The sequence below is a fragment of the Pyxicephalus adspersus genome, chromosome 11 (assembly GCF_032062135.1).
Source record: "Pyxicephalus adspersus chromosome 11, UCB_Pads_2.0, whole genome shotgun sequence".
In the NCBI taxonomy this organism is placed as follows: domain Eukaryota; kingdom Metazoa; phylum Chordata; class Amphibia; order Anura; family Pyxicephalidae; genus Pyxicephalus; species Pyxicephalus adspersus.
The window spans coordinates 21,608,092-21,634,243 of record NC_092868.1 but is presented as its reverse complement, the minus strand read 5'-3'; the positions used below and the strand labels follow the sequence as shown (position 1 = coordinate 21,634,243).

The 26,152-nt window shown below is 41.7% G+C and overlaps 1 protein-coding gene across 10 annotated transcripts in view; it reads left to right on the top strand.

Moving 5' to 3' along the window:
* The window catches only part of PNKP (polynucleotide kinase 3'-phosphatase), a 285,690-nt gene that overhangs the window by 224,613 nt on the left and 34,925 nt on the right, over nt 1–26,152 (top strand). For 9 of the 10 annotated variants that reach the window (XM_072425518.1, XM_072425519.1, XM_072425521.1 and 6 more), the window contains one exon: nt 6,218–6,314. In XM_072425518.1, the coding sequence (XP_072281619.1) occupies nt 6,218–6,314 (97 nt within the window). Of the gene's footprint in view, nt 1–6,217; nt 6,315–22,176; nt 22,282–26,152 lie in introns of all 10 variants that reach the window. The other variant, XR_011922635.1, reaches the window with a different exon arrangement.

Below are 26,152 nucleotides of genomic sequence, written 5' to 3'. Positions count from 1 at the left end.
AAATTATTTTGAGTTTGACCTTTTCCTAAAAGATTTTCTGATACCTATCTAGGCCCATTTAATAAGCATCAAATAAAGTTAGTCATAATTTAACAATAACCTTTTATCTTATAACATCATCCTAAATAAAGTTAAATCATTTTTAATAATTACACAATGTGTAAATGTTTGTCCATCAACAAAAGACCCTTTTAAGCTTTTCAGTCACATGTGAACCAACACTTACTCAGACATTTACAACAGAATGCAATTTAAGTATTCGTTATTAGGTTATTTCTTTAAATTAACATTTTTCTTGGTTAGTATTGTACACTGTTATCATTCAATGTGTTTATTGTCATAATTATTATTAGTTTTATTAATTAGTGATTAACATATATCAGACTTTTATGCATTTTAAAGCACAGATGCTTTCAGCCATTTCATTCTATCACAACCACATGCTTTCAAAACATGGAACCTATATTTCATGGAATTACTCTCCTCTTTTAGTAGAACCTTTATCTTGGAAAGAAAAAGTCATCAGCAACATTAAAAAATTCAGTAACATCATTACAATATAAAACAAATTACTGATACTCCTCCTATACCTAAATAGAAAAGGGAAAGGTATGATCCTATTTATAAACCTGTCATAACAACTAGTATACATATGTGGAGTATATTCATATCACATTACCTCAATGTATATATTGTGTTAAGCAAATAGTATCATCTGAATAAATATTTAGCATCATTGACCATATTCATAACACTATAATAAGAAAAATATAATCCACGTATCATACATTTTATTTATAATATAATTTAGTCCTTTAGCATATTATAGTACTATAATAGGAGAACAAGAGAATATCCTTTTGTACAAAGGCCTTAACATCATTACCATAAGACAGTTTTATATTTATACAAATATTTAAAGTATTATCCTATGCCTGTCCTGCATCTTGTTCCTAAATTAGCATAATTTAACCCTTGTCTTAAAATCCATACACATTAGAAACAGATGGCTTGCTGACATGCTGGAAACTTGCAAAGTGTCAGGATTTCCTCAGGCAGGTAGCACAAGATCACCCAAGGCACGGAGTCTAAGTGACACCAGGTCTTCACCGGGGCACCCGCAAGGGGCGATGGGCCAGTAGCCAGGAGGCTACTGGGCTCTTTGTTGCTGGGGGTCACCAGGTCGTGTCATCCTACCTGAGGAGGAAGGCTGGAGCAGAATCGGTGTAGACAGGTGACAGGCGGATGCAGTCAGGTTCCTGGCACAGGTCAGGGCAGGCGGCAGACAGGCAAAGTCAGGTTCCAGGCACACAGGTCAGAAATCACAAAGAAATCATGAGCAGAGAATCAAGGTAGCTGGTGCAAAGTCACAGCACCAGCCTCCATTACTGCTGAGACTAAATGGCCTCTGCCATTAAGGAGCTCCCCCTTTCTGTGCTGTGTCAGTGTGAGCAGAACAGGAAGTGCTGCATGTTCTGTCAGCCAGAGACAGAGTGCTGCGTTTGGCAGCTTGGCAGGGTACACAGGCACGGGATGCAGCAGAACGATTTAGCAGGGACCACTGTGGGAACCGACAGGTATTGTGACGCAAAGTGTTCTGCTGGTCTTAAATTCTGATCAATCTCTTTGTCATTGGGTGATACACTTCTATATTTAAAACATGCGTTACTCTTGTTTCCTGCTTTGTTTGCTCTCATTGGGTTTGTAGTAAAGTAAGATTGCTCTTGCACCATCATTGTGTCATATCAATACCCTGTCCTTATAAGTACTATATGCAGATAGGTTTGAAACACACTGTGTTGTTTGCTCATCCTCCTTGCATGCTTGTTTGTGCAGTTTAACCTCCTGGGCGTTTCACTGATGTCTGGATTTCTGTACCAAAAGCGGTACACTTACCGAAAATATGTCCAAACAAGGGTCTAGTAGGTATCCTGAATATAATAAAGTTTGAAACACACAAAAATTTTAAATTAAATAAAAAACAGAATCAGCTTAAACAAGAATGAATAAATAAATCAAAAATACTGAACATGCAATATTTCTGTATACTATAGTAGTACTATATTTTTCTAAAACGCCTCCCTAGTGTGGTAAATTTTAAAACAGTCCAACTTCACATAGACAAAACCACATAAATATATTTTGTATTGGATTGGATACAGGAGTTTGTATTGAAACCAATACAAAATATATAAATTTCCCGCCACGCTCCCCGTCGACGGGCACACGCACCAACAGGCGCACCACATCATCAGGACTCACAGGGGGAAGCGTACACAAACGCAGAGCGTACTAATTCTCTCCCTATTTCCATGCAAAAGCGTTACTTTTTTTGCATGGAAATTTATTTTGCATTGTAGGCCTATTATTCTTAGGCATAACTCACTGAATCATGTCCAATATTTAATAAAATTAATAATAAACTTAAAAAAAAAAAAAAAAAAACACAAAAAAAGTATAATGTAATATACCTGTACAGTAGTTTATATATTATATATATTATATAAAGATTTCTTTGTATTGTTTTTAAAATAGCTGAATCCAATACAAAATATGAATCCTATACAAAATTATTTAAATTTCCTGCCCCGCCTCGCGCACACACCGACACATGCACCGACGTCACCAGGAAACCCTGGAGATCGTCTCTACACACGCCGGATGAAGACAAAAGAGAGAAGACGTCTCTGGAGGAACTGCTGGGACAAGGTAAGTTTTTTTTTTTTTGTTTTTTTTTTCAGTTGTAATCTGATTGTCATACAATGTTGCATGACAATCAGATTGCACTGTAACGCTTGATTCTATTTTTAGCTACCCCGAGCCTAGTTTGGGGTTAACGCTTTCAGCAAGTTAATACCCCCAACTAGGCTCGGAGTAACCGCCCAGGAGGTTAATACCAGAATGACTTGAATGATTATGCTCATGATTATAACTGGCACTGTTTTCACTCAAAATAAATAAGTTCCTTTTTTTTTCTGAACACGTTTTACTGATAGGGTTGATCTTTGTCATATTTTAACATTGGAAATTTTGAATATAACATCTCTGATTCTCATTTGCGAGAATTTATCAAGAAATGTAGCTGCCTCAGGAATTTCTTTGCTTAAATTGATTAGATGCTTTTTCAGTTTTATCTTAAAAATAGCATTACTGTGTGATTCCTGTCCTGATTTCCCTGTATCAGGAGAGGATGCAGATTCATCGTCTGTATTCTTTCTGTTTGTAGCTATTTGTCTCACATTATTTTCTAATTGTAACAAAAGATGTTTTTTAGCTTCTAAATTCTGCTCTAACTCATCAATGTGTTTTACCTTAGAATCTGAAAACTCCAACAGTCAGTAACTCAATCCTGTACATCCTGACTGTGATCATTTGTGTTATGAGAACAACTCTCCTCAGCCTATGTGGCTAAAGTATTATATGTGATAAGTTTCATCACATTTCTCGCTTTATGCTTTACTTTACTTCATGTGAAGAATTTCCTATTTAACTTTGAATTTTCTTGAATGCACTGAGAAAATAATTCATTCCATGCTGCAACTGACTTTTTCCCTAATGCAAAATACTGCATCCTACTTTTATCAGCAAAAGAATTCATACATTCTGTACTTACTCCCCAGAAGTCTTCTGCACTTCTTTCCTTCCCAGAAAGGGTTAAAACCTCTCTTGCCTGGAACCTTCCTCTGGTGCCTTCCTTCTGAACGTCTCAGTATGTCTGGATCATTTGTTTAGAGTCCTGTTCTTCCTGATTCTACGTTCTTTGATGTCTCCCAAATATTATTTACTTATTTCAGTGAAATATGCAAATTAGCCCCATGAACAAGATTGGAGACTTCGATATTGTTGGCTTTTGCCAATGTAAAAAGTGTTGTTATTTGGGCAATTATACAAAGCTTGTGTATTCAAAAATCTTCATTGAAAGTTACAGCACCAATTCAATAAGAATACATGAGTGTGAATATGTGTAAGAGGTGACGCCCGATGGATGTGATGTCTCCCAATATAATTACAATGCAATATATACCATTCCATAAATTCAAAAATGGTCATACATACAGAAATAGATAACGAAGACCACATGATAACACAAGTCATTAATAGTTGTTCCAGCCTTCTGGGCAGTCTCAAACTCCAAAATAGCATCAACTCTGTCAAGTATGATAGATATACGACATGTTCTGCCCTTCAATTGTCACGTACATGAGTATGATGTATAAAAATATGATTTCATCTATCAGTGTCATACAATAAATTCAAATTACAGATTGATACCAACAACCTTCTCAGAAATCATGGGTGACTGCAAATCTTTGTCTATACTTCTTCAAATTTTCTCATGGTGCTCTTCAATATGGTGGAATTCCTGATCTTGGGAAATCTTAGGAAACTCCAGGTATATCGGACTAGTTTTGCTAGCTTCTATAAGGCTGGTAAGATGAGAGAAGCATCTGATGATATCCACATCCTGGTCTTATTTGTTAGTGATATCACCTGATCCCACTTATTTACTGTGGGATGTTTAGTTTTTATATTGTCTCCTAGGCACCATCATCGCCACAATTATTGAAGCTATCTTCAGGTGTAAACAAAAGATGTGTGAAAAATTTATTACACCCCGTAATTCAATAGTTTGTGTAACCATCTTTAGCAGTAATAACGGTTTTCTAGGACTTATTAATTTTTTCACATCACTGAGGAGGATTTAAACTACTCTGCTTTACAGTATTGCTTCGGTTCATTGAGGTGTGTGGGCATTCTTTTATGCACATCTCTCCACAGCGTTTTTATCAGAGAACTTAGTCTAATCAATTGCAACACCTTGATTCTTTTCAGTGATTCTATTGTAGATTTGCTTGTGTGCTTGGGATGTGTGTCGTCACATGACAAGACCCTGTCTTGGCCAAGTCTAGCTATCTCACAGGTGGCCTCACATCAGACTCAAAAAACACTTTAATATACCGAGATGTTTACAGTCAGCTTAATGAGAACAAGGTTTTGTGGTTGCAATCAATCGCCTGTCCACCACCATGCTTAATGGTTGGTATGAGGCGTTTGTGCTGATATGTTGTGTTTGGTTTTTGCCAAATATAGCACTTTACATTATGGTCAGACATCTCCACTCTCATCTCCTCTGTCCAAAGGACATTGTTCCAGAGTCTGAGTTGTAGCCCTTTAAGTGTTCTACATGAGTTGCACAGTCTGACCTTGGGGTGAATTTGTTTGAATGTCCACTCCTAAGAAGACTGGCAACTCTTTTGAATGTTTTTTCAGCTAGTGTGAGTCCAGTGGAATTAGTGCGACTTAAAGTGGAACTAAACCCTGATATACTCATTGTCCCCATTCCATTAGAGGGCACTGCCATCTTCTTTCTTTTTACTTCCTGTCTAAACATCTTTTTGTATTTTATCTACAACAACATTTTTTACATCTTGCTGTTGGGGATTTAGCAACTAATGTATGGTGGAATTGCTGTCGGCGTACCTTAATAAAAGGAAATCTCGCTCAAAGAGCTGTACAGCTGTAAAAACGCAACAAAGATTTTCACCATTTCTTCATAAAAGTAGTTACATTGGGAACTGGGTTCAATCCCACCTTAGGTCCTTATTCTTCCTGTGTTTTCATGTTCTTTTGTGGATTTTTGTTCATCTCCCCACAGTTGAAAGACATGTTAGTAGATTATTTAACTTACTTAAAAAAAAAAATACTCAATACGTGTGACTTGTAGCAGTGTTAAATAGTAAACTTCTTTAGAGCAAGGGACTTGAGGCCTAATTCTAGCTTTCTATTCCATATTGCACAGACTCCTCCCCTGTAATGACCTAGCTTATTTCAGTGTGCATTAGGCTCATGCTTTCATAAGCTGGAATTCAGTTTTTCAATTATGGAGGCTCAGCAGCACGTGTGGGTGTTACCACAGTTTCTTGTTTTCAACAAGTTTTTTTAGAGTATCTTGTATCCTCTCCCTCCAATGATGATCTGTCTGTAGCACAAAGACCGAATAATGTCAGAGTTTAATGTAAGGCATAGATTACGTTATATTTAATAATTTTTGTTAACATGTTGAAAGGGCAAAGAGGAACCAGGAAAGGCAAACTTTAAGTACATTAAACATTCATCTTTAGGTGACCGTTAAAGGTTCTCTGTATAAAATGCTCTATAGGTTAGTTAAATAAATATTTATGTTTATTTGCTGACATGTCTGTTCTTTTTTCTACAGAGAACACTGGATCCAAATTGTCCACTCTATGACCCCCCATGTTCCTCTCTGGTGTCGGCTTCTACAGAGGTTGTAGTGACTGTTGGCTTTCCTGGAGGTAACCTTTCTCATGAGTATCATATTGATGGCATTACAGAATGCTATAAAAAAAAAAAACTCCAAAAGCTAGTTAATAAATATTTTTAAGCATTAGGAAAAAACCTGCTGGCAACATGCCCCTATGCAGACAGAATTATAGCTTCTCTGTCTTGCTTTCCTTAAATAGTATAATGTTACAGCAAAAAAATGTGCACAAGGTATCTAAGTGAGTTCAAAGCTGCAGTATATTCACCTAAATTCATTAGTTGGTTGAAAAAGCAAAACACCCCCTGTGCTCCTAGCAGCCAGAGACCATGTGGTTGTTTTGAAGTGCCAGATAAGATTATATTTCTATCTTAAGCAAAATACGTACACATTTTACTATGTTATATTTCTCCTCATCTAACTCTGTCAGCCATTTTTTTTGTTCTCATACTTACCATATTTTTACCATAACAAGGGAACATATACATATAAGAACATATATATAAAAAATCTCCTCCAGACAATGCTGGATAATGGTTGACGTGCCTGTAGATTGCTCCTAGGCACTGTCATCATGGGCTGTGCTAGGAATCAACAAGTAAGATTGCTATCAAGTTTTAGGGCACATTGTGTTCATTAATTAGTGAATAGGAAGACATTGACTTGTTTCCTAACAGGCTCTAATTTATCCCCTTCTGAGAAATTTCAAACTTTGAGCAATGGAAGACTTTATAACAGATGTGACAAGCCTTCTGCAGTGGTAATGCAAGGGTAAAGACCTAGATGCTATTAAAGATGATAGTCAAACACAACTTGCAAAGCTAGAGTATCTGGAAAACCGATGTTGGCTCTCAAATCATACTAAGAGTATGTTGCCTACTAGAACACATCACGGATCTACAGGCTACATTGCAAATTTAACTATTCCTGGAACTGTCTCTGGACATTCCAGAAGAAAGGCAGGAAAATAGGTGTGTTCAGTGGGCTCTGACTTAGTGCAAATCCTTGGACCCCTTCCCAAAGATTAAACTTATTTACTTTTGGTATAAGTACCCATTCCAAGCTGCCAGGGACATGTTGTCTAACTCTCTAGCCTTTCAGGGTTATAAATACTAGTTTTTCACAGATTTAGCCCAAGCACCATAGCCATGCATAGAGCCATAAAACCTTGTTTGTAAAGCAGCGGATTCCCTACAAATAGGGATTCCCTTTTCACCAACTTTGTTCATACAAAAATAAACAACATTCCTGCTCATACTTTGAGGAAGCCAACTCCTTACTAATTAATCTGGGACTTACTGATACTCCACCAAGATAACTATCTGCCTCTCTGAAAGGGTTGAAAATTTGCCTGGATACCTTGAGGACTTCCTAGGCAACTACATTTTAGGCTCTGCTGTTCTCCCTAGGCTGATAATTGTTTCTTAACCAAGGGCTGTGCAACCACTTTCCTGGGTCAGCTGAGTGTTTTTCTCACACTCATTTGCACTTCACTCCTTTGTCTTTGTTTTTCTTTCTCCATACCATCCACAAGGCCAGCACTTCTTTTGGTTTATGATTCCTGCTTCATTTTACTCTTCATTCTAGGCCCCAGATCTGCTGGAAATGTTCCTAGTCCTACATCTGAAATAGTGTTCCTGTTGGACTGCAAGTCCCCTTCCCAAACTTCCATTTTTACTTTTCATTCACTTACCCCATCCCCTTACCTTTTTTCTGTAATTGGTATACATCTATTTTTTTTATGTTTTATCTCTCACATATGGTAATGTCCTGGACCACTATTTACCGTATTTTTCGGACCATAAGACGCACCAGTTTTTAGAGAAGGGAAATGAAGAAAAAAAAGATTCTGAAACAAATAGTGTCCTAAAATGTTTTATGTGCATTAAAACCCAACATCACAGCCATAAACACATGTAATCAACCCTGTAAAGTAAACAGCAGCATTTAGAACCATTATTAACAAATAAAGTCAGCAAAAGACAAAATTACTGTAAAACACAATAACAAGAGACTTCAGTAATAAAATAGAATAAAGTTGAAGATTTACGCTAAAGGTTCTGCTCGTTTTTTGAGAACCCCCAGTAATCAAGCACGGCATCCAACAGAGGGCGGAGTTTAACCGGGCACGGAGGAATGATTGGGGGAGTGGCCGCCGAATTCTTACGGGCACGGAGTCTGCAGCCGGCAAGGAGTGAGGGTTACGGTATGCTCACCGCAGTGGAGCAGTTACCGTACGCCACACCTGGGCTGACATGGAGGCATGGCTGCAGCGGGGGCATGGAGGCTGATGAATCACAGAGCGGGGCAGACACTCTGGGCACGGAGGAATGGACAGTGGCTGCAGCAAGCACAGAGAGACCACACAGAGCCGGGCAAGTAAGAAACTTTTTTTTTAACAGCATATGTGTAGGCTATATTTGGACCATAAGACGCAGGGACTTTTTTTCCCCCACTTCTGGGGGAAAAAAGTGCGTCTTATGGTCCGAAAAATATGGTATATATTCCCCTTGATAAAAAGTCAGTGTATCCCAGTTGTCTCGCCTGCCTTCACAAGCTTCCCATTTTAGTTTGGTATTTACTTTGCACTATGGTTTTGTAATTGCTCAAGGGAAAGGCGTCTCAGCACCCCATCTCTGATCAGCATTGGACAAATGTACTGCACCTTCTGTCTCTTGCTACCCCGTGTTGAACAGAATTTTACTCTCCCCCACTGAGCTGTTTTTCTCAATCCCTTTCCTATTCTGGATTTTGTTTCCTCTTTCCCTTTCACTTCCCTCCCTCTTTGGACACTGGTCTGTAAGGGTTTACATTTGTTGTTCTTATGCTGCACTTCTTTTTGGAGCAGCTCTCTTCAATCCTAAATATTATCCTAAAATTAATTTCCCTGAATAGCCAAGGCCTCAACACAGTAGGGGAACCTAGGCATCCTAATATTTTTATTCCTTCTAAACTGATATTTTATATATCCAGGAGAAACACTTCTCTTGATCCTTTGCTTTAAAGTATTTCAGGGAGCCATTTAGGCCTCGCCTACTTCAAATTGTAAGACGGGACTCCTTTAGTTCAAGCAACGGATCTCTGCAACCTGAACACCATGTACAAGCCTTGTATATTAGTGAATAGCTACCAACACTCTTATCAATCCAATTATGAAATATTATCATTATTACACAGTATTTATATAGTGGTGACATATTACACAGCGCTTTACAAAATCCATAGTCTTGTCACTAGCTGTGCCTCAGAGGGGCTCACAATCTAAAATCCCTACCATAGTCATATGTCTTTAATACAATCTAAGCTCAATATTTTGGAGGAAGCCCACTAACCTAACTGCATGTTTTTTGAAATGCAGAAGAAAACCAAAGTACCCGGAGGAAACTCACGCAAACACAGGGGAAATATACTAATCTCTTTAACCTCTTTTGCGACATTGGGCATGTATCTGGATTATCTTTCAGTTACTCTAAAACCAAAGCACTCAATATTTCCTTTTCACAAAATGTAATTTCAACATTACAGCGACGCTTTGATTTAAAATTGCCACACTGTACTGTACCTTGGCATTCATCTTACCAATTGGTACAACACCCTGTAGGTTGCTAACTACCCTCCCCTTTCGAAATTTCATTCTTACACATCGCTCCCTTAAATTGTAGGATTGGGTTAAATCTTCCAGAGCCCATATTTGCAGCTTCTCTCCTTTCTTTCCATCCCTGTCCTTTCATTTGGCCCTTGCTTCCCACTTACTTTGTTCTTTGGGCTCTGAAAGGCATTCAATCAAACCACCTTTGGGGGAAAAAGCACCTGCCATTGACAGAGCTTCTTTGTAAATTCAACACTTCTGACTTCTCCTATTGCAAATTCCCCCTCACCTTAATGCAATGTACAAATTTAAATGCATTTGTGCTTCTAACCTCCAAGTTCAAGACCTACTATCTTTCCTGTGCCCCCCGAACCCTAATTTTCCTTTTTTAATCTCTAGTTGCTAACCTCCCTGATCTTCCAGACTTACTTGTCTCCCTTCCTTCCTCCCACACTTAACTTCTGTTGGCTTACTACTAGTGAGATTTTTTTTGTACCAATTGAGTTTTCTTAGAGCTGATTCAAATCTGGTTCTCCCAAGTTTTTTTTGTTTTGTTTTTTTAACTACACAGCTGTGACGCTCTCCCACCATTTGATAATAAATAACTCTGAACCTTTACTTTTATACTTTTTCTCTTCTACCTGTTCTTGTTACCAGTTTTTTCTGTCTCTGAAAACAAATAAAAGTGCATTTAATTAAAAAGACACATTCCGCTTTAAGAATGTTTTCCAGTGAATTGATTTCCTTGTTGTCTTTTCTATTTTTTCAATGCTTTCCAAGGACAAGGTCCTGGAAATTCTGCCAATCGCAGAAGAATTAATTTTGTGGCATACCATTACCACTTTGGCTTCCTTTCTATGCAATGCATCTCCAGCCTATTTTCTAAAATTACAAGACCTACAAGTATTACAAGACCCCTGACCCATTCAATTGTTCAACCAGAGTTTTTCAACTTTAGTCTTCTGCACAAAAAGTCCTGCTCAACATTTAGGTTTTCCCAAATGTTAAACAAGTGATTACTCTTAAAATTGATTCAGACAATGCTTTGAATAGCTTTTAATTGGTTCCTACAAAAAGGAATTGCTAGAAATGAATCAGTAGTTAAAATCTTTATGTACACTATATGGAGGGTCCACGATCCCGCCCTGTGGCACCGTGACTGTTTGTTCAGGTCGTGGATCCCACCGACGTTCTTCTACCTGATTCCATGCAGGACCTGCTGGGGGGGATAAAACAAGAGGGGTTTCTAGAAATTACAGTAAAGTTGTGGAATTTTTCCAGGAAGTGTGATGAACGCCTTAACGAGCCCCAGCTTCTGTTCCTGCAACTCTAGTTACAGTTCCTGCTCCAGTCCCAGCCTCAATAACACCCTACGCCACATGCCGGATCCCTACTCTTCCTCGCTACTTAGGTGACCACAAGCTTTGTCAAGGATTTATTAACCAATAATAAATTCAGTTTGAATTGCAGCCCTGGAACTTTCCTACAGAATGGACCAAGATGGCATTTTTCATTTCCTTGTTGACGGGAGCCCATTGCTTGGGCTTCACCTCTCTAGTAAAAGGGAAATCCTATTTTAGGTGACTTTTTAATATCTTTCTACAGACCTTCTCTTCTGCAGCCTCGGAAATCCTTGGCCTACATCAAGCCTTCTTCTGTTGACCAGTATGCTGTGAGCTTTCTGGTGGCAGTATTCTGGCGGGGTTCACAGGCTATATTGCCCCGGCCCCCCCCCCCCCCCCTGGGAATTAAGCCCAAGAACCCAAGAAAGTGGATCATGTGATCCCAAGGCGCGTGCTTGCTGCAGACAACAGAACCTCTGCATGCACTATGGTGGGGAGGGCCATAAAAGTATAACTGCCCACTAAAGGCCCCAAATACCAGTGCCTAGGAAAATTGGGAGAGAATTCCGTAATCAAACCTACTTCCTCTCCACCTTCTAGGATCACTTTTCCGATACGGATGTTGCTCAACCATTACCATTTCTGGACTGAAGCCTTTCTAGACTCTGGTGCAGCTGGGAAATTTATCAATCAACAACTGGTATCTGAGTGTAATATTCCTGTGGTGCCCCATCTAAACCATTGATGGTTGCCATGGTAAATGGCACAGTCTTGCCCGACTATATCCAAATACCACTGTTCCTCTATGAAAGTCGGGGCCTTACACAATGGGACCATTTCTTTCCAGGTTATTCCAAAGGTAATTCCAGTTTTGCTTGGGTTGCCCTGGCTATGAATACAATCCCCCGTCATTGATTCGAGCACCAGAGACATCCTCTGGGTTCTAACCGGAGTAGGTTATATCTGACACTCCAGTTCCTGTAAGCTAGCAGGAATTTGTTAAATGCAACAAGGCAGTACTTATCTGAAGGTCCACAGCCACCTGTTCCACTTTTAAGGGTTTGCTCAGTCTCACAGCAGATGCACTATTCTCATTGCTTTTGCCACCTGAATAGCTTCCCTCTTGCTGCTCTCCTAATCAATGTGCCCAGGCTGGGCTGGTTCTCAAGCGGTGAGTCTCTCCCCTCTCTCTTTTCTCCCTTGGAAACTTCCTGTCCCCTCCACAAAATGTTCCCCCAGCCTCCTCCCCCGCCTCTCCATGCAACAGGTTCCTCCTCTCTTTTGTTCCCTCCCTCTGCTGCCATCTAGTGGTGGTTTAGGCACAGTGTCTTCATACAATATGATACCCTTAGTCTAAAGGGTGGTGAGAGAGGATCGCCTACTATAGCAAGAGGGCCCATCACAGTCTCCTCCTGTAAATCAGAAATGTCTCCACTCACAGATTCAGTTTTAACCTAAGGTACAAACTCAGGTGCCTCCACCCTCAATGAGCTAGGGTAGGGCTCGTTGACACAACAAGTGTTGTCTTCAGTTGCCTGTTTCTCAAAGCCAATATGTCTCAGTTTCCTCTTCCCAGTCATTATCCTTCTCCTCTGGCTCACTTTGGTTAGATTCTGGAGGAGATAATCTTGACCGTGTTACAGGGACCCGTCTCTCAGGCATTCTCTCCACTGGTGGGGCCACTCGTACTGCTTCACTTAGGGGCAAGAGATGATCCCTATGCCACGTCTTTAATGGTCCTGTTTTACCCTCAGGACAAATCTGCTATACAGGAAGATCCGGTATTTGAGCACAAACGATGTAGGGTTGAGAACGCCATCGATCTGCAAGTTTCGGTTGACCACGTTGATTCAAATTTCTTAGGAGTACTCTATCACCAGGTTAAGATCTTGAACTCTGACCTTCAAATCGTATCGCCTATTGTTCTGTGACCCCCGACTCTCAGAAGCAGCTTGGGCCTTTTCATAAGCCACTTTCAAATCCTTACGGAGTCGCTTAACATAATTCTCCTGTGTGGCAGCAGAAGTATCATCCAACGAGATGCCAAAGGCCAAGTCAATGGGCAGCCTAGCTTCTCTCGCAAACATCAGACGATAAGGGGAATACCCAGTCACATCATGCTTGGCGCTGTTGTATGCATGAATTAGCGCAGAAACAAACCGACTCCAATGCTGCTTTTTGTCTGTTGTCAGAGTCCCTAGCATGTCCAGCAGGGTACAATTAAACCTCTCTGGTTGAGGGTGATATGGGGTAGTCCTTGACTTCTTCACCCCCAACATATCCACTAGCTCTCTGACTAGTTTACTCTCAAAATCTCTCCTTTGATCTGAGTGGATTCTCTGTGGTAGACCATAATGAACACAGTACTTCTCAACCGGGACTTTGGCTACAGTGGAAGCTTTCTGGTCTTTTGTGGGGAATGCTTGGGCATAAAGAGTGAAATGATCTGTGACCACCAGGATGTTCCCCTGTCCACTTGTCTGATTCCAAGCACAGAAAATCCATGCACACCAGCTCCATAGGACTTTGACTCTGCAAGTGACTCATTAAAGCGGCTCTTGATGGTAGAACCTTTCGTTGAATACACCTCAAACATGAGTGGCAACAGCTCCCTACTTCAGCCCGCATACAAGGCCAATAGAATCGATCTCGGATCAGTTGAAAAGTTCTTTCCACTCCCATGTGACCATGGTCAAGCTGTCAAGACAAGGTGTCCATGCTTTTCAGGAAGGAACAGTTGCAATTTCTCTTGAGGGTCCTCAGAAGGGGCCCTCCTGTAAACTAAACCGCCACTCAAGTGTAGTCTGAACCATTCTTTGAGCACCAGCTTGGCTTTCTCTGGTGTTTCAGTTTGCAGAATTTCTGTGTTCCGGCCCTCTAAAGCCTTCAGAGCCAACTGACGGGGGGGGGGGTCCTCCAACTGGTCCTTTCGCAAGTCATGTCGGCTAAGGATGGGCAAACTGGGTTTTCCTAACTGAACCAGATCCTGGCCTGCCGATCAACTCCTTGACATAGAGCCTGGATTTCTTCGGGGTCCAACCGGGTCCAGTCTTCATTGTGGTCATACGGTCTTCAAGCTTTTTCTGCTCCTGGCCGATACTTCAGGCTGAAGTGGAACTCAGATGTATCTGAGGGGGTTATTGCCAGTTTTAACTTCAAACTTTGCACCATACAGATAGTCTCTTAACTTGTCCACCACTGCCCACTTCAAGGCCAAAAACTCTAGCTTGTAAGTGGGATAGTTGTCCTCTGATGGTGACAAACTTCTACTCACATAAGCAATGGGCCTCAACTTTCCTCCATGCTCCTGATACAACACCCCCTATTCCTTCGCTGCTTGCATCCAGGTGCAGTTCTAAAAGGCAGGTTGGGTCAGCATAGGCTAGCACTGGGGCATGTGTGGGACTCCACTTCAATTTATTTCAAGCCTACTCGCAGCAGTCCATTCCTCTTGGATGTTTTCTTTGGACCTCCGAGGTCCTTTCTTTGAGTGTGTTGAGATAACTGGCATGAGTTCACTCTCTTTACCCTCATTCTTTAATAGCTTGTTCAAAGGCCTGGCAATTTTGGTGAACCCCTCCACAAATCCTCTATAAATCCTAAAACGATTAGGTCATCCAGGTACACCAGTACTTCCAGAAGGTGCATGTCACCCACTGTCCTCTCCATCAGCCGTTGGAAAGTGGCTGGAGCTCCTTTCAGGCCTTGAGGCATCCGATTAAACTGCAATTATCCAACAGGACAAATTAAAGCCGTCTTTTCCTTATCTTCGGGATGCATGGGAATTTGATGATACCCACTTCTCAGATCCAGCACACTAAACCACTTCGCCCCTGACAAGCACTGTGGGGCATCTCAATCCTGAAAATGGTGTACTTGTCGGGTATAGTCCTCCTGTTCAATGTATGATGCATAAGTCAATGCATAGGCAGAGGGACCTGTTCTTCTTCTGGACCACTACAAATGGCAAGGCGAAAGGGCTTCTTGACTCACTGGGATTATCCAAATCTGCCAGGTGAATCCGTCAAGACCTTTCTCGGAACAGCCTGTCATCTGATAGACAGATGCGATGTTGAACACTGTTTGCACATCCCACATCAAACTCATCAGTGGAGAACAGATTCGGCCGCTCTGGCAGTATAACCTGAATTCTTTTCTTCCATTCGTCAGGCGCTGGAGAGGCGTTTGGGTAGAGCAACTCCTCTACAAGTTCATCAAACACTCCCTCCTGTGAGTGGGAAGGAGCAATGGGGGTAACGAGCTTCACTTCTCTCAATAGCATCCGAGCCCGAAGCTCCGTCTGTAAAGCCATGGTATTTCTGACACTCAGGAATTTTTCCCTTATTTTGTATCAGATCTCAAGTGGGCACTGTCTCAGGTACCAGGTCAACTCTGGCCTTCCCCAGAAGCTGTCTCCAAAAGCAAAAAAGGCCCCGGCTGTTTATATGTCAACCACACTTCTGCTCAGAGGCATGCCACCTCCTCTAGTTGTAAGACTCTCTTTTTGTTCTCCAGAAGCCACAATTTTCCAACTCCTTCTGGTGGGGAATCCTTTTCCTTAAGGAGGCTCTGATATACAGACTTCAGTGATTGATGAAAGGGCCTTCTTGATCCACTATCAGGTTGAGTATTCTCCTCACCAAATTTGAGTTTGTCCCTATGATCAGGGAATTTCTAGAGGACCCAGGGGAGCGAGGGCACAAAATGGCAAGGGTATTGTAAGACCCTTCTGATCCAGCCAACCGAGGATCCACAGTAAATATGATCTGAACATAGCCATCAAAAGGAAGGTTCTGGGCACCAAATCTGCAACGTCAGATCTGCGCTCTCCAACGTCTCTATTGGTATGTGCTTGAGATGCTTATCATAGAAGTCCCAGTATATTAGGGTAACCTGGGCTCCAGAGTCAAGGAGGGCCTTAGTATATATCCCTTCGACTTGAATAGGAATCCCAAGGAAGGGCCCAATCAAATTTTTGGGGAGTTTCTGAATATCGATTCACTTTGAGGTTCCAGTGGTCCAAAAACCCCTTTTTTTTCTTTTCTGGAGCAGAGCTGGAGGCTGGTGCGCCTGTCCCCTTTGTAACAAGGAAGCAGTCCTAGGCATAGAGGATAACATTTTCCCTTTCTCTTCCTCATTTTTGAGAATGGAGCTGACTAATTTTTTAGGACACCCAGTTGGCTCCTTCACTGGGACTCTGGGAAGTTTTCCTGCTGCTTTTCTGCAAGTAGTTGCTCAGTCACCTTCTCCAAGTTCTCTTGGTTGGGGCATTGTTTCTGGAGATGTCCCTTTTCACCACATCGGTAGCAGTATCCCTGTATTGGTCATGAAACGGGCACACTCACAGTCTCAACCTTTTCTTTGGTGGCCTCTAACAGTGGTCTAACTTTCATGACCCTATTTTTTTTTAGGTTCTCTACTGTTGCTTTCAACTCTACGTGGGATGTGGTAATAAGAGCCTGAACTGCCTGCATCATCTGAGACTTATTGGGCAAACTTGGTTAAAGTGTCCACCAAGGTAATCATTTGGCTTTACAATTTTGTTAACCTGGAGTCAGTGACTTCACTATTAAAGGACGCATCACCCGCTGACAACGGTGTAACTCTGTTCCCAGCATACAGATTGACGCAGACACGGGCAAATTATTCTGGGATTTGGCGTCTAAAAGGGTCTCTTCCTCTCTCACAATTTGGGTGTAAGTCAGCTCATCCCTTCTTTCTCTTATTCTTAACTTCCACATGACTGGTTCCATAGGTTGATCCCTTGCAGTACCTGAGGGATTCTCACTCGATCAGCCTCCATCGGGTCCACCCCCTTCTTCAAAAGGATTTGATGGAGTATCTTGTCCAGTTGAGTGATATAAGCAGAAAACTTCTCACCCCCACTCGTAAAGTGTGCTCAAATTGGTACAACAACTGATGTCTTTTCAGTTCTACCAAACACATCGTGCAGGGTGTCTAGATAATCTTGAGCCTTATCTAGACACCGCCTTCCACAAAGTCAAGTTTTGAATGGCCTCCACTGCGAGTCCTTTTAGACTTTCAGTGATACGTTGTTTTTTGTGGGATTTAGGGACGTTCCATTCAGTCAAAGCCTGAGTGGCCTGGTCCACCCAGGACTCAGTCGTCTTCACCCACAGGTGTGGGTTGTCTCCCTGGAAGAAAAAAAGTAATTTGTAGTACCCAAATCGGGTATAGGGCTGGGTAGGTTTTAAGCAACTCTCAACCAGATGACTCGGGGCATTCAGGACATCTGATCCTATTACATTCTGAGAACTGTCAGCTCCTATATATGTTGTACTTGTAGCAGCAGGTGGTGTCTGCCCCCCCTTTGATATCTCGGATGGTGGGGCGGCAATTTAGGAAGTGGTATACTTGTGGGAAAATGCTCCCGTGATAGAGGGTCTCTCCATTCCAACAATGCATAGGTCTGCGTTGGGTCAGTCTTAATATCTAGCAAAAAACTCCTGCCTATACCAGACAACCTCTTCCTAACTTCGCAAATTTGTGCATCAGTCCATGTTACACCAGGGAGCTGCAACACTATACAGTTCTCTGGAGACGATTTGTGATGCTTGCACCACTCTGCAACTGTCTTTGGGTCCATTATGTAATGTAGGCAGACCCAGGAATCCAAGTAGGCTTAGAAAAAAAAGGAGAATTCGGAAAAAAAAAATCCCGACGAGCCCCCAGGGGCTACATGGTCATTTTAGGGTGCATACAATTTAGGCAATAAAAATCGCCAATACCCAGTATGGTCATTACGAATATCTGGTTATGCCGTTCGGGCTCTGCAATGCTCCAGCAGTGTTTTCAAAATTTTTTGAATTATGTCTTTCGGGATCTTTTATATGTCTTCGTGGTTGTCTACTGAGATGATATTCTGGTGTACTTCAAGGATCTGCTAACTCAATGTGACAAAACAGTCTTGCAGTGACTTTGGGACAACAGACTTTACACTTAGGCGGAGAAAAGTCTCTTTGAGCGTTCTGATCAAACATAAAAGAATATAAACTTGTTGGTTTAAGTGTTATTTTATTACTGAAAGTTATCACAAGCAGGATGTGATGGTTCACTCACTGTGAGTGATCTAAGGATTAAGAATATGGATTAAAGGTAATGGGAATCAGTAATGTTAACCTCCCTGGCAGTAATCCCTAGTGTAGCTCAGGGTTAATTTTTAGTATCAAAAGCGGTAACCCTGAGCCACACTCAGGGTAGAATTGCTAGGGAGTTTAAAAAGCTTACCTGGTAAGCGGTGCCTGTGGCATTCTTCCAGTTGTGCCCGCGGTGTCCTTCAGCGATCTCTGGCATCTTCCCCTGGTGATGCCAGCCGAGCACCTGTGCGAGCCTGAGGCTGAGGGGCAGGACCATGCGGCTGGGAGGCGGGACCATGCAGTAAATTTAATTTACTAAGTATTTTTATATGTACCACTTTTACATTTAAAAATACTTATTATTCATACCACCAGGGAGGTTAAACCATCTTAACAGGTACCTATGTGATGGGAAACAATATAAAGTTACTTGGTGTCAAGGTAGGATGCTTGGATTGAATGTGTAACTAGAGCACATCTGCAGATATACCTATTGGGTAATAAATATGATTGTAAGTATTATAGGAGGTATAAAGTGTCATGTAAATATCAGGATCAAATGTGTAACATTAGGTTCTGCTCACTTGATATTGTAGAGCAGGAAGGGTTTTGGGTAACCTCAATGGTAGTATTCAATGAGTGATCTAAAGATTAAATAAACTGATTCCTTTAAAGATGACCAGACTTAAAGGAGTTAAGCCAACTTGAGGTATGTTTACCTAAAAATTATTCCAGAAGCACTTACTTGGGTATTGAGGTAAGGTGCTTGATTTATTAAGTAATCTGCAGAAAATCCAAGTCTTAGCAAATAGTAAATTCAATTGTAACACTTGTCACGCTTACCCCTTCCTCGCTAAAGCGCAGGCATCTCTTTCCTGCGCATGCGGGCAGTTCTGACTCTGGGCATGCTTCTGCTCCCATCTTTATCAGACATCAGTCACCTGTGTCTCCTGTGTTCCCTGTGTCTGCAGTGGCCCCTGTGTCACTGGTGTCTGTTTCCTGGGTCCCTGGTATTTGACCCCTGGCTTGTGACCTGACCTCTCTTGCTTGCTGCCTGCCTTGAACCTGGCCTTTCTTGACAATTCTTCTGCCCTGTAATTTGGGCCTCCTTTGTCTACACCAAGGGTCACTCACAGTTCACAGTCAAGTTTCAAACCCTGGCAGCTGAGCTCACCTGGAACAACGAGGCCCTCCATGTTACCTTCTGGCTGGGCCTGTCAGACTACATCAAGGATGAGTTGGCTGGTCCAGAGATTTCCTCCTCTTTGGATGACCTGATCTCCCTGGCCATCCAGATTGAAATTCGTTTTCAGGAACGTTTCCAAGATTTTCACATAAGGGTTACTCCGATTAGCACCATCCTTTCAGCGGCTTCTGGAACCTCCAGCCCCTCCTGTTTCTCCTTTTTTTTCGGAAGAACCCATCCAACTAAGTCAATAACATCTGTCTTCAGAAGAAAGGCCCCAGCACTTATCCACAGGCCTCACACAGAAAGGACACTTAAGCTTTGTCCACAGAGCCTGGGACTTTAGCGCCTGGCATGCTCTGAGGGGGGCATGCTAGGTCACTCTTCTCTTCACTCAGCATCCCTCCATAGCTATCCAGCTTTGCCACAACAACTCCACCCTTGCCCTTGAGGCCTTTTTTGACTTTAGAGCAGCAAGAAATTTCATTTCTGCCACCCTTGTCAAGGTATGTTTTTGGCCTGTGGAGCTATTATCACAGCCTCTGTGAATCTCTGCAGTTTATGGTACTCTATTATGGTACTATGGTACTTTATTATACTCCTGTCGTGGAATTATCCTCTTCCAGACTAGACCCGTAGAAATGTCTGTTAGTCTGCTACATCATGGAACTATAACTTTTCTTGTGCTTCCCCAGGCCACCTCTGCAGTAATTCTGAACCTCCCAAGGCTTCAACAACATTCCCCAGTGCAGGACTGGTCTACTCCAGAGGTATTGCCTTGGGGTCCTTTGTGTCACTCCAAATGCCTGACCAAACTCACGCCTAGCAGGCATCTTGCTCACTCCACTCTTGAGGTTGCACTATTTATTTCCCGTCAGTACATGAATTTTAAAGACGTCTTTTCCAAGCTCAGGGCCGAGCAGCTACCTCCCATGTGCAATAGATCTCATTCCAAACTCCACACCTCCCAGAGGTTGAGGATACCCCCTCAGTCTCCCTGAGACCCAGGCTGTGAGGGAGTATATCAAGGAGAATCTGCAAAGGGGAATAATTATATAAAGAACACAGAAAGGTTTTTTTGGCAACAACATATATATTTTGTATTAGTAATACCTTCTCATAATACATAACAAAACAATGATTGGTAACCACTGGAGGCACCACTCCAGATCATTACCTGTAGGGGTGCTAGACAATGAACTACTAGCAAAAATATACAACAATATCCAAGTTATATCACATATACTGACAATGGTGTCGCAAACGTACGTAAGTTACCCAACACGCTTCGCCTAATTTAGGCTTCTTCAGGGGTGTCGTAACGTTTTGGCTAGGTTAAGCACGATTATTCAGCAGTATCTAGGTTGACAAAAGGTATAAAATATCAGAATATCACAATAGCAGCAATGTATCAAAGTGCAGTATGTTTTCTTAATTCACTAGACATACACCTAAAATCATTATGTCCAATTATATCCAGAGAGATTCAATTGTACTATATTTCTAAGCAGAATAAATCATTCAAATCGACCATGACTTTTGCATCATATTGAGGTGAACATATACTTCAAATAAATCATATAAATAATGATATATAATCCAATTTAAATCATTATATCAACAACACTTGTCATCATACAATAAAAGAAAAGAAGGCAAGATGACTTACATGTTTCTTCAGGATGTATCATATGTTGTGTGTATATCCTCTGAAGGGAACAAGATCCCAAATGGACCCAAAGTATGGGAAAAGCATTTCCCCTGAGATAAAGGAGGCTTTTTGGTTGGGAACCCCGAAGGTAGGGCCCACAGAGAAACCTACAATGATGTAAATATATGTAAAGTAATAAACAACTAAACTGCAGTGTAGAGAGTTCAAGATTTGTAGGTATTAGTTCTTTTGCATAGTAATAATAATGAAAGATTCAGCTGTTGGTTGTATTACATAGTTGCAGACGGTAGATATATAGGGATCATAGGTAGTAAATTATTAGTAAGCCAATGATTCCTTTCCTTATTAATCCTAAGAAAGCAATATGAAAAAAGTACATAGAAATATATATATATATATATATATATATATATATATATATATATATATACTGTATTTTTCGGACCATAAGACGCACCAGTTTTTAGAGAAGGGAAATGAAGAAAAAAAAGATTCTGAAACAAATAGTGTCCTAAAATATTTTATGTGCATTAAAAACCAACATCACAGTCATAAACACATGTAATCAAGGTAAGAAACTTTTTTTTTAACAGCATATGTGTAGGCTGTATTTGGACCATAAGACGCAGGGACTTTTTCCCCCCACTTCTGGGGGGAAAAAAGTGCGTCTTATGGTACGAAAAATACGGTATATATATTCAATAGGATAGTGTATATTCAAGTCTACCTTCTGGTCCTGTGATAGAGCACAGAGACTGCAGCTGCGCTCTGTGTATGAAGCTGGCATGCGTACAAGTGAGTGGAGAGGGAAACTTCTGGTAGTCGCCTCCATATAAGGTGTGGGAGGCGGCGTTCCAAAAGTCTGTCTAAGGGAAATCACCTGTGGGCGTTGTCACGGACGGGAGGCATTCTCTTCTCCCAGCTATTTTCCAGCACTTTGTTAATAAGGTGTTTCAAGACCTTCTATACATCTGTGTTGTCTGGATGATATTCTGATTTTTTTCCCCAGACTTTCGTACGCACAGACAACATGCCGGTTTGGTCTTACAGCGAGCGTCTCAGAGACCAGAAACTCTATGTGAAGGCAGACAAGTGCCTGTTTGAACTTCCTCAGGTACCCTTCCTTTGTTACATTGTTTCTAAAGAGCCTCTCCCCATGGATCTGGAAAAGTTTGCAGCTTTTTCCAACTGGCCTTTGCCCTGCGGTCATAAGACCACTCAGCACTTCCAGGAATTTAGAAATGATTACTGTCAGTTTATCAGGAATTATCCAGTCATGGCACTAATTATCCAGTCATGGCCTGTGCATTCTTCTCAAGGAAATTCCCCCCAGCGGAAAGGAATTACTCCATTGGGGACAGATAGCTCCTTGCCATCAATCTAGCTCTGGAGGAATGGTGATTCGCCTCACTAGGTCACTATTTTTACTTACCATAAGAACCTCCAGTACCTGCTTGTGACCTCAACCCTCGGCAAGTCTGTTAGTCTTTTTCCCTTTCTAGGTTTGATTTTGTCATTTCCTTCAAACCTGGTTCCGATAACTCCCGAGCAGACGCCCTTTCTTTGCTCCTTTGATCCACATGATTCCGAGACAGTTGATGAGCCAGAGTTTATCCCTCCTGCCTGCATCCTAGCCTTGACATCTAGCCAAGAATCTGCTATTCCCCCAGATAAAACCTTAGTGCCACCTTCGCACCAGAATATTGCGATGGGCACGATTCCAAACTTACTGGTCATCTGGGCGTTTATAGAACACTCACATTTTCTGCCATCTGTACTGGTGGCCTAACCTTCCTAAGGATGTGACGGACTAAGTCAAGACCTGTGCTGTCTGTGCTCAGACGAAGTAGTCCACCTGCGCCCCAGCAGGACCACTTCTTCCTCTGCCCATTCCCACGGAGCCCTGGTGTCACCAGTCTATGGATTTTATTACTGATTTTCCACTTTTTGATGGCTGTAGGGTCATTTGGGTGGTAGGGGATGGTTTTTCTAAAATGGCACATTTTGTACCCCTTCCTGCTTTACAAACATCAGCAGCTTAATAGTATCTGGTCTTCTACCTGTGAGCATTTGAAACATGCAGCTCTTAAACATAAAAAGTTTGCGGATCGGCATTCCCTCTTCTGCCACCTGGGGATAAAGTCTGGCAATCCACAAACAACATCTGATGCAAAGTCCTTTCTCTGAACTTTGCTTCACGTTTCATTGGTCCATATGGTATTTCTGCCCAAGTCAACACGGTTTGTTATAAACTATGCCTTCTTCCACATCTCAAGCTGCCCAATGCTTTTTTGTGTCTCTGCTTAAGCGTTGGTCGCTTATTCGCTTTTCTCATACCACTCTGCTTACTACTCCTGCACCCAATTCTTGGGAATATGAAGTCCATCAAATTCTGGATTCCAAAATTTCTCGTAAGAAGCTGATGTACCTAATTGACTGTAAAAGTTTCGGTCCTGAGGGGAGATTGTGGGTTTCTGCTACAGATGTGTCTGCACCACTTCTTGCCAAGAGGTTTCATCTTCGCTTCCCTCTGAAACCTGGACCTTGGCGGGTGGGGAGGCCTCGTAAAAGGGTGGGGGGTAAAGCCACACTTACCTCTTCCTCGCTAAAGCGCAGGCATCTTTCTTTTGCACATGTGGGCAGTTCTGACTCTGGGTGTGCCTCTTCGCCCAATCCGCCAGCCAATCCAGAAATAGCCCCTGTTCCAGTGCTTCTCTCTGTCTGTGGTTATTCCTGTGTCACCTGTGCCTCCTGTTGCTTTCAGTGTCTCCTGTGTTCGCAGTGCCCCCTGTGTCACTGTTGTCTATTTTCTGGATCCCTGGTATTTGACCCCTGGCTTGTGACCTGACCCCTCTTGTTTGCTGCCTGCCTTGACCTTGGACTTCCTTGACAATTCTTCTGCCTTGTGATTTGGTACTGTGTATTCTCGTGCTCACCCTGGTGTGCCCGAGGACCACAACCTGGCAGTAACCAGCAGCACGCAACATCCCACTAGAGGCTCTGGAGAAGACCTGGTTGTCGCTTGGACTCTGCCCCTTGGCCCTTCTCAGGGCTCACACCACTTTTGTGCAAGCCGTAGCATCCCCTAGTGGCCCTGTCTCTGAGAACTATAATGTAAGGTATAAAATGCCATATAGAAATAAAAAAGGGGCACTCAATTTTGTGCTGCTTACTTGGTTTTGTAGGATGGGAGAAATTAGGAATAACTTTGTTTGTGGTGCTCTGTTAGTGGTGATAGTGGTTGTAATGAGCCTGGAGGATGATTAAGCAGCTTGATACAAGTAGCAGCATGGATCATCTGGAGTAGGAAGAACTGCATTTCGGCGTGAGAAGGAGTTGTCAGACAGTCCTGCCCTAAATCCACAAGAGAATCACGTCCAGCTAGTGGTATTGCGCATGCGTGCGGGTGGAACCACACCCTGCATGCACGGATGTCCGAGGCTGGTGTGCCTCGGTTGGTCTGAACGGAATGTCCATAATATAGAGAGACTCAGTCCTCCAGTGTGTGTCGAGTAGCTCAACCCAGCCTGTCCGCCCTGAGAAAATAGAGCCGACGAAGTCAGGGTTGTGATATGCAGCAAGTGATGCTGCCTTCATACAGGGGACCAAGATGCATCCCATATAGTGGTGATCCACCATCTAGATGGGGTGTTCAAGCCGAGGGTGCAGAATCAAAACCGGTGGGGGGAGAGGATTATGTACATGTAAACAGCATAAGATCATATGTGGATATGATTGCCACACTCATTGCTGTGAGCTGAACAAGTATTACATTGTATGTTTATTGTAATAAATGTAGGTGTCATGTTTTAATGTAAAAACCAACACTTTAGTAACGAAGAATGTATAGTCATGTTGCAATTAATACAGTATTCCATTGATGAATTCCTGAATGCCATGCATATTAGTTAGTAAAAAATACTTCTATACAGTCGTAATGTAATAAGTTTACATTCTGCATCCTTCGGGGTACAAAGTAAACTTCAAAACAACCTTTTTTTTGACATAGACATAAACGTTTTCTGCATAGTTTCCAGTTGCAATTAGTTTGTTAAGACATGGACATAATTGTTTTCTAAATGATGTTTTATGAATTAATACAAAGTGTTTGATACAATGTTATAATATCATACATGTTGATGTCATGTGCTCATTAAGATACAGTATGGTAAATGGGTCCCCCATATGGAACATGGGATAGATTTGGTGGTATTATCACTGTAAGATTCTTTTGGTTTCCTATTTAATGTACAAGGCTGCGTAATATGTTGGTGCTATATAAATCCTGTTTATTAATAGAAATATTAATAGGGTAATTACATCACATTGGGGTGAATATATCTGTTGTAATCAAAGCCATTTAGCATAATGTATTTTAAATAGAAGCATTAAAGTAGAGGTTGGGATAAATTCCCAATAAGTTCAATCCTACATATTAGATAGATAAGAAAGGTTTAGGGGTATAAAGGATGGGAGAACAAGAAAATTGAATAAGGTTTAGAAAAAGTGGTGTGAATGGTGGGTAGACTAGGTAAGATGTGAGGATATGGAAATGGTTTGAAACTCATGTATCGTTTTGTCCTAGGGGCTGAGTTGCCTTAAGATTGAAAAATCCATTCTGTTTCCACTTGAAGGAGTTTAATGTCAGGGTCTCCCCCTCTTGGGTTGTGGGATGTGTTCCAGACCAAAGAATTTTAAAAACGTTTTGATTTTACTTGTGCTTCATGGTAACATGGTATCAGATGGGAGTTATGATTCTTCCATATGTTATTGAGTGTATATGCTCATAAATACGTTTCTTCAGAGCTCCTTTGGTCTTTCGACATAGAATGATCCACATACGCTTGTGACCAGGTAAATGATTCCTTAAGTATACCTTTTAATGAAATGTTTTGGCCTATGGGTTGTACCGTTTGGTAAGATATTCTGAGTTTTTTTTATCCAGTTGTACTGGTTGCATGTGCTACATCTAAAAGAACCTTGTG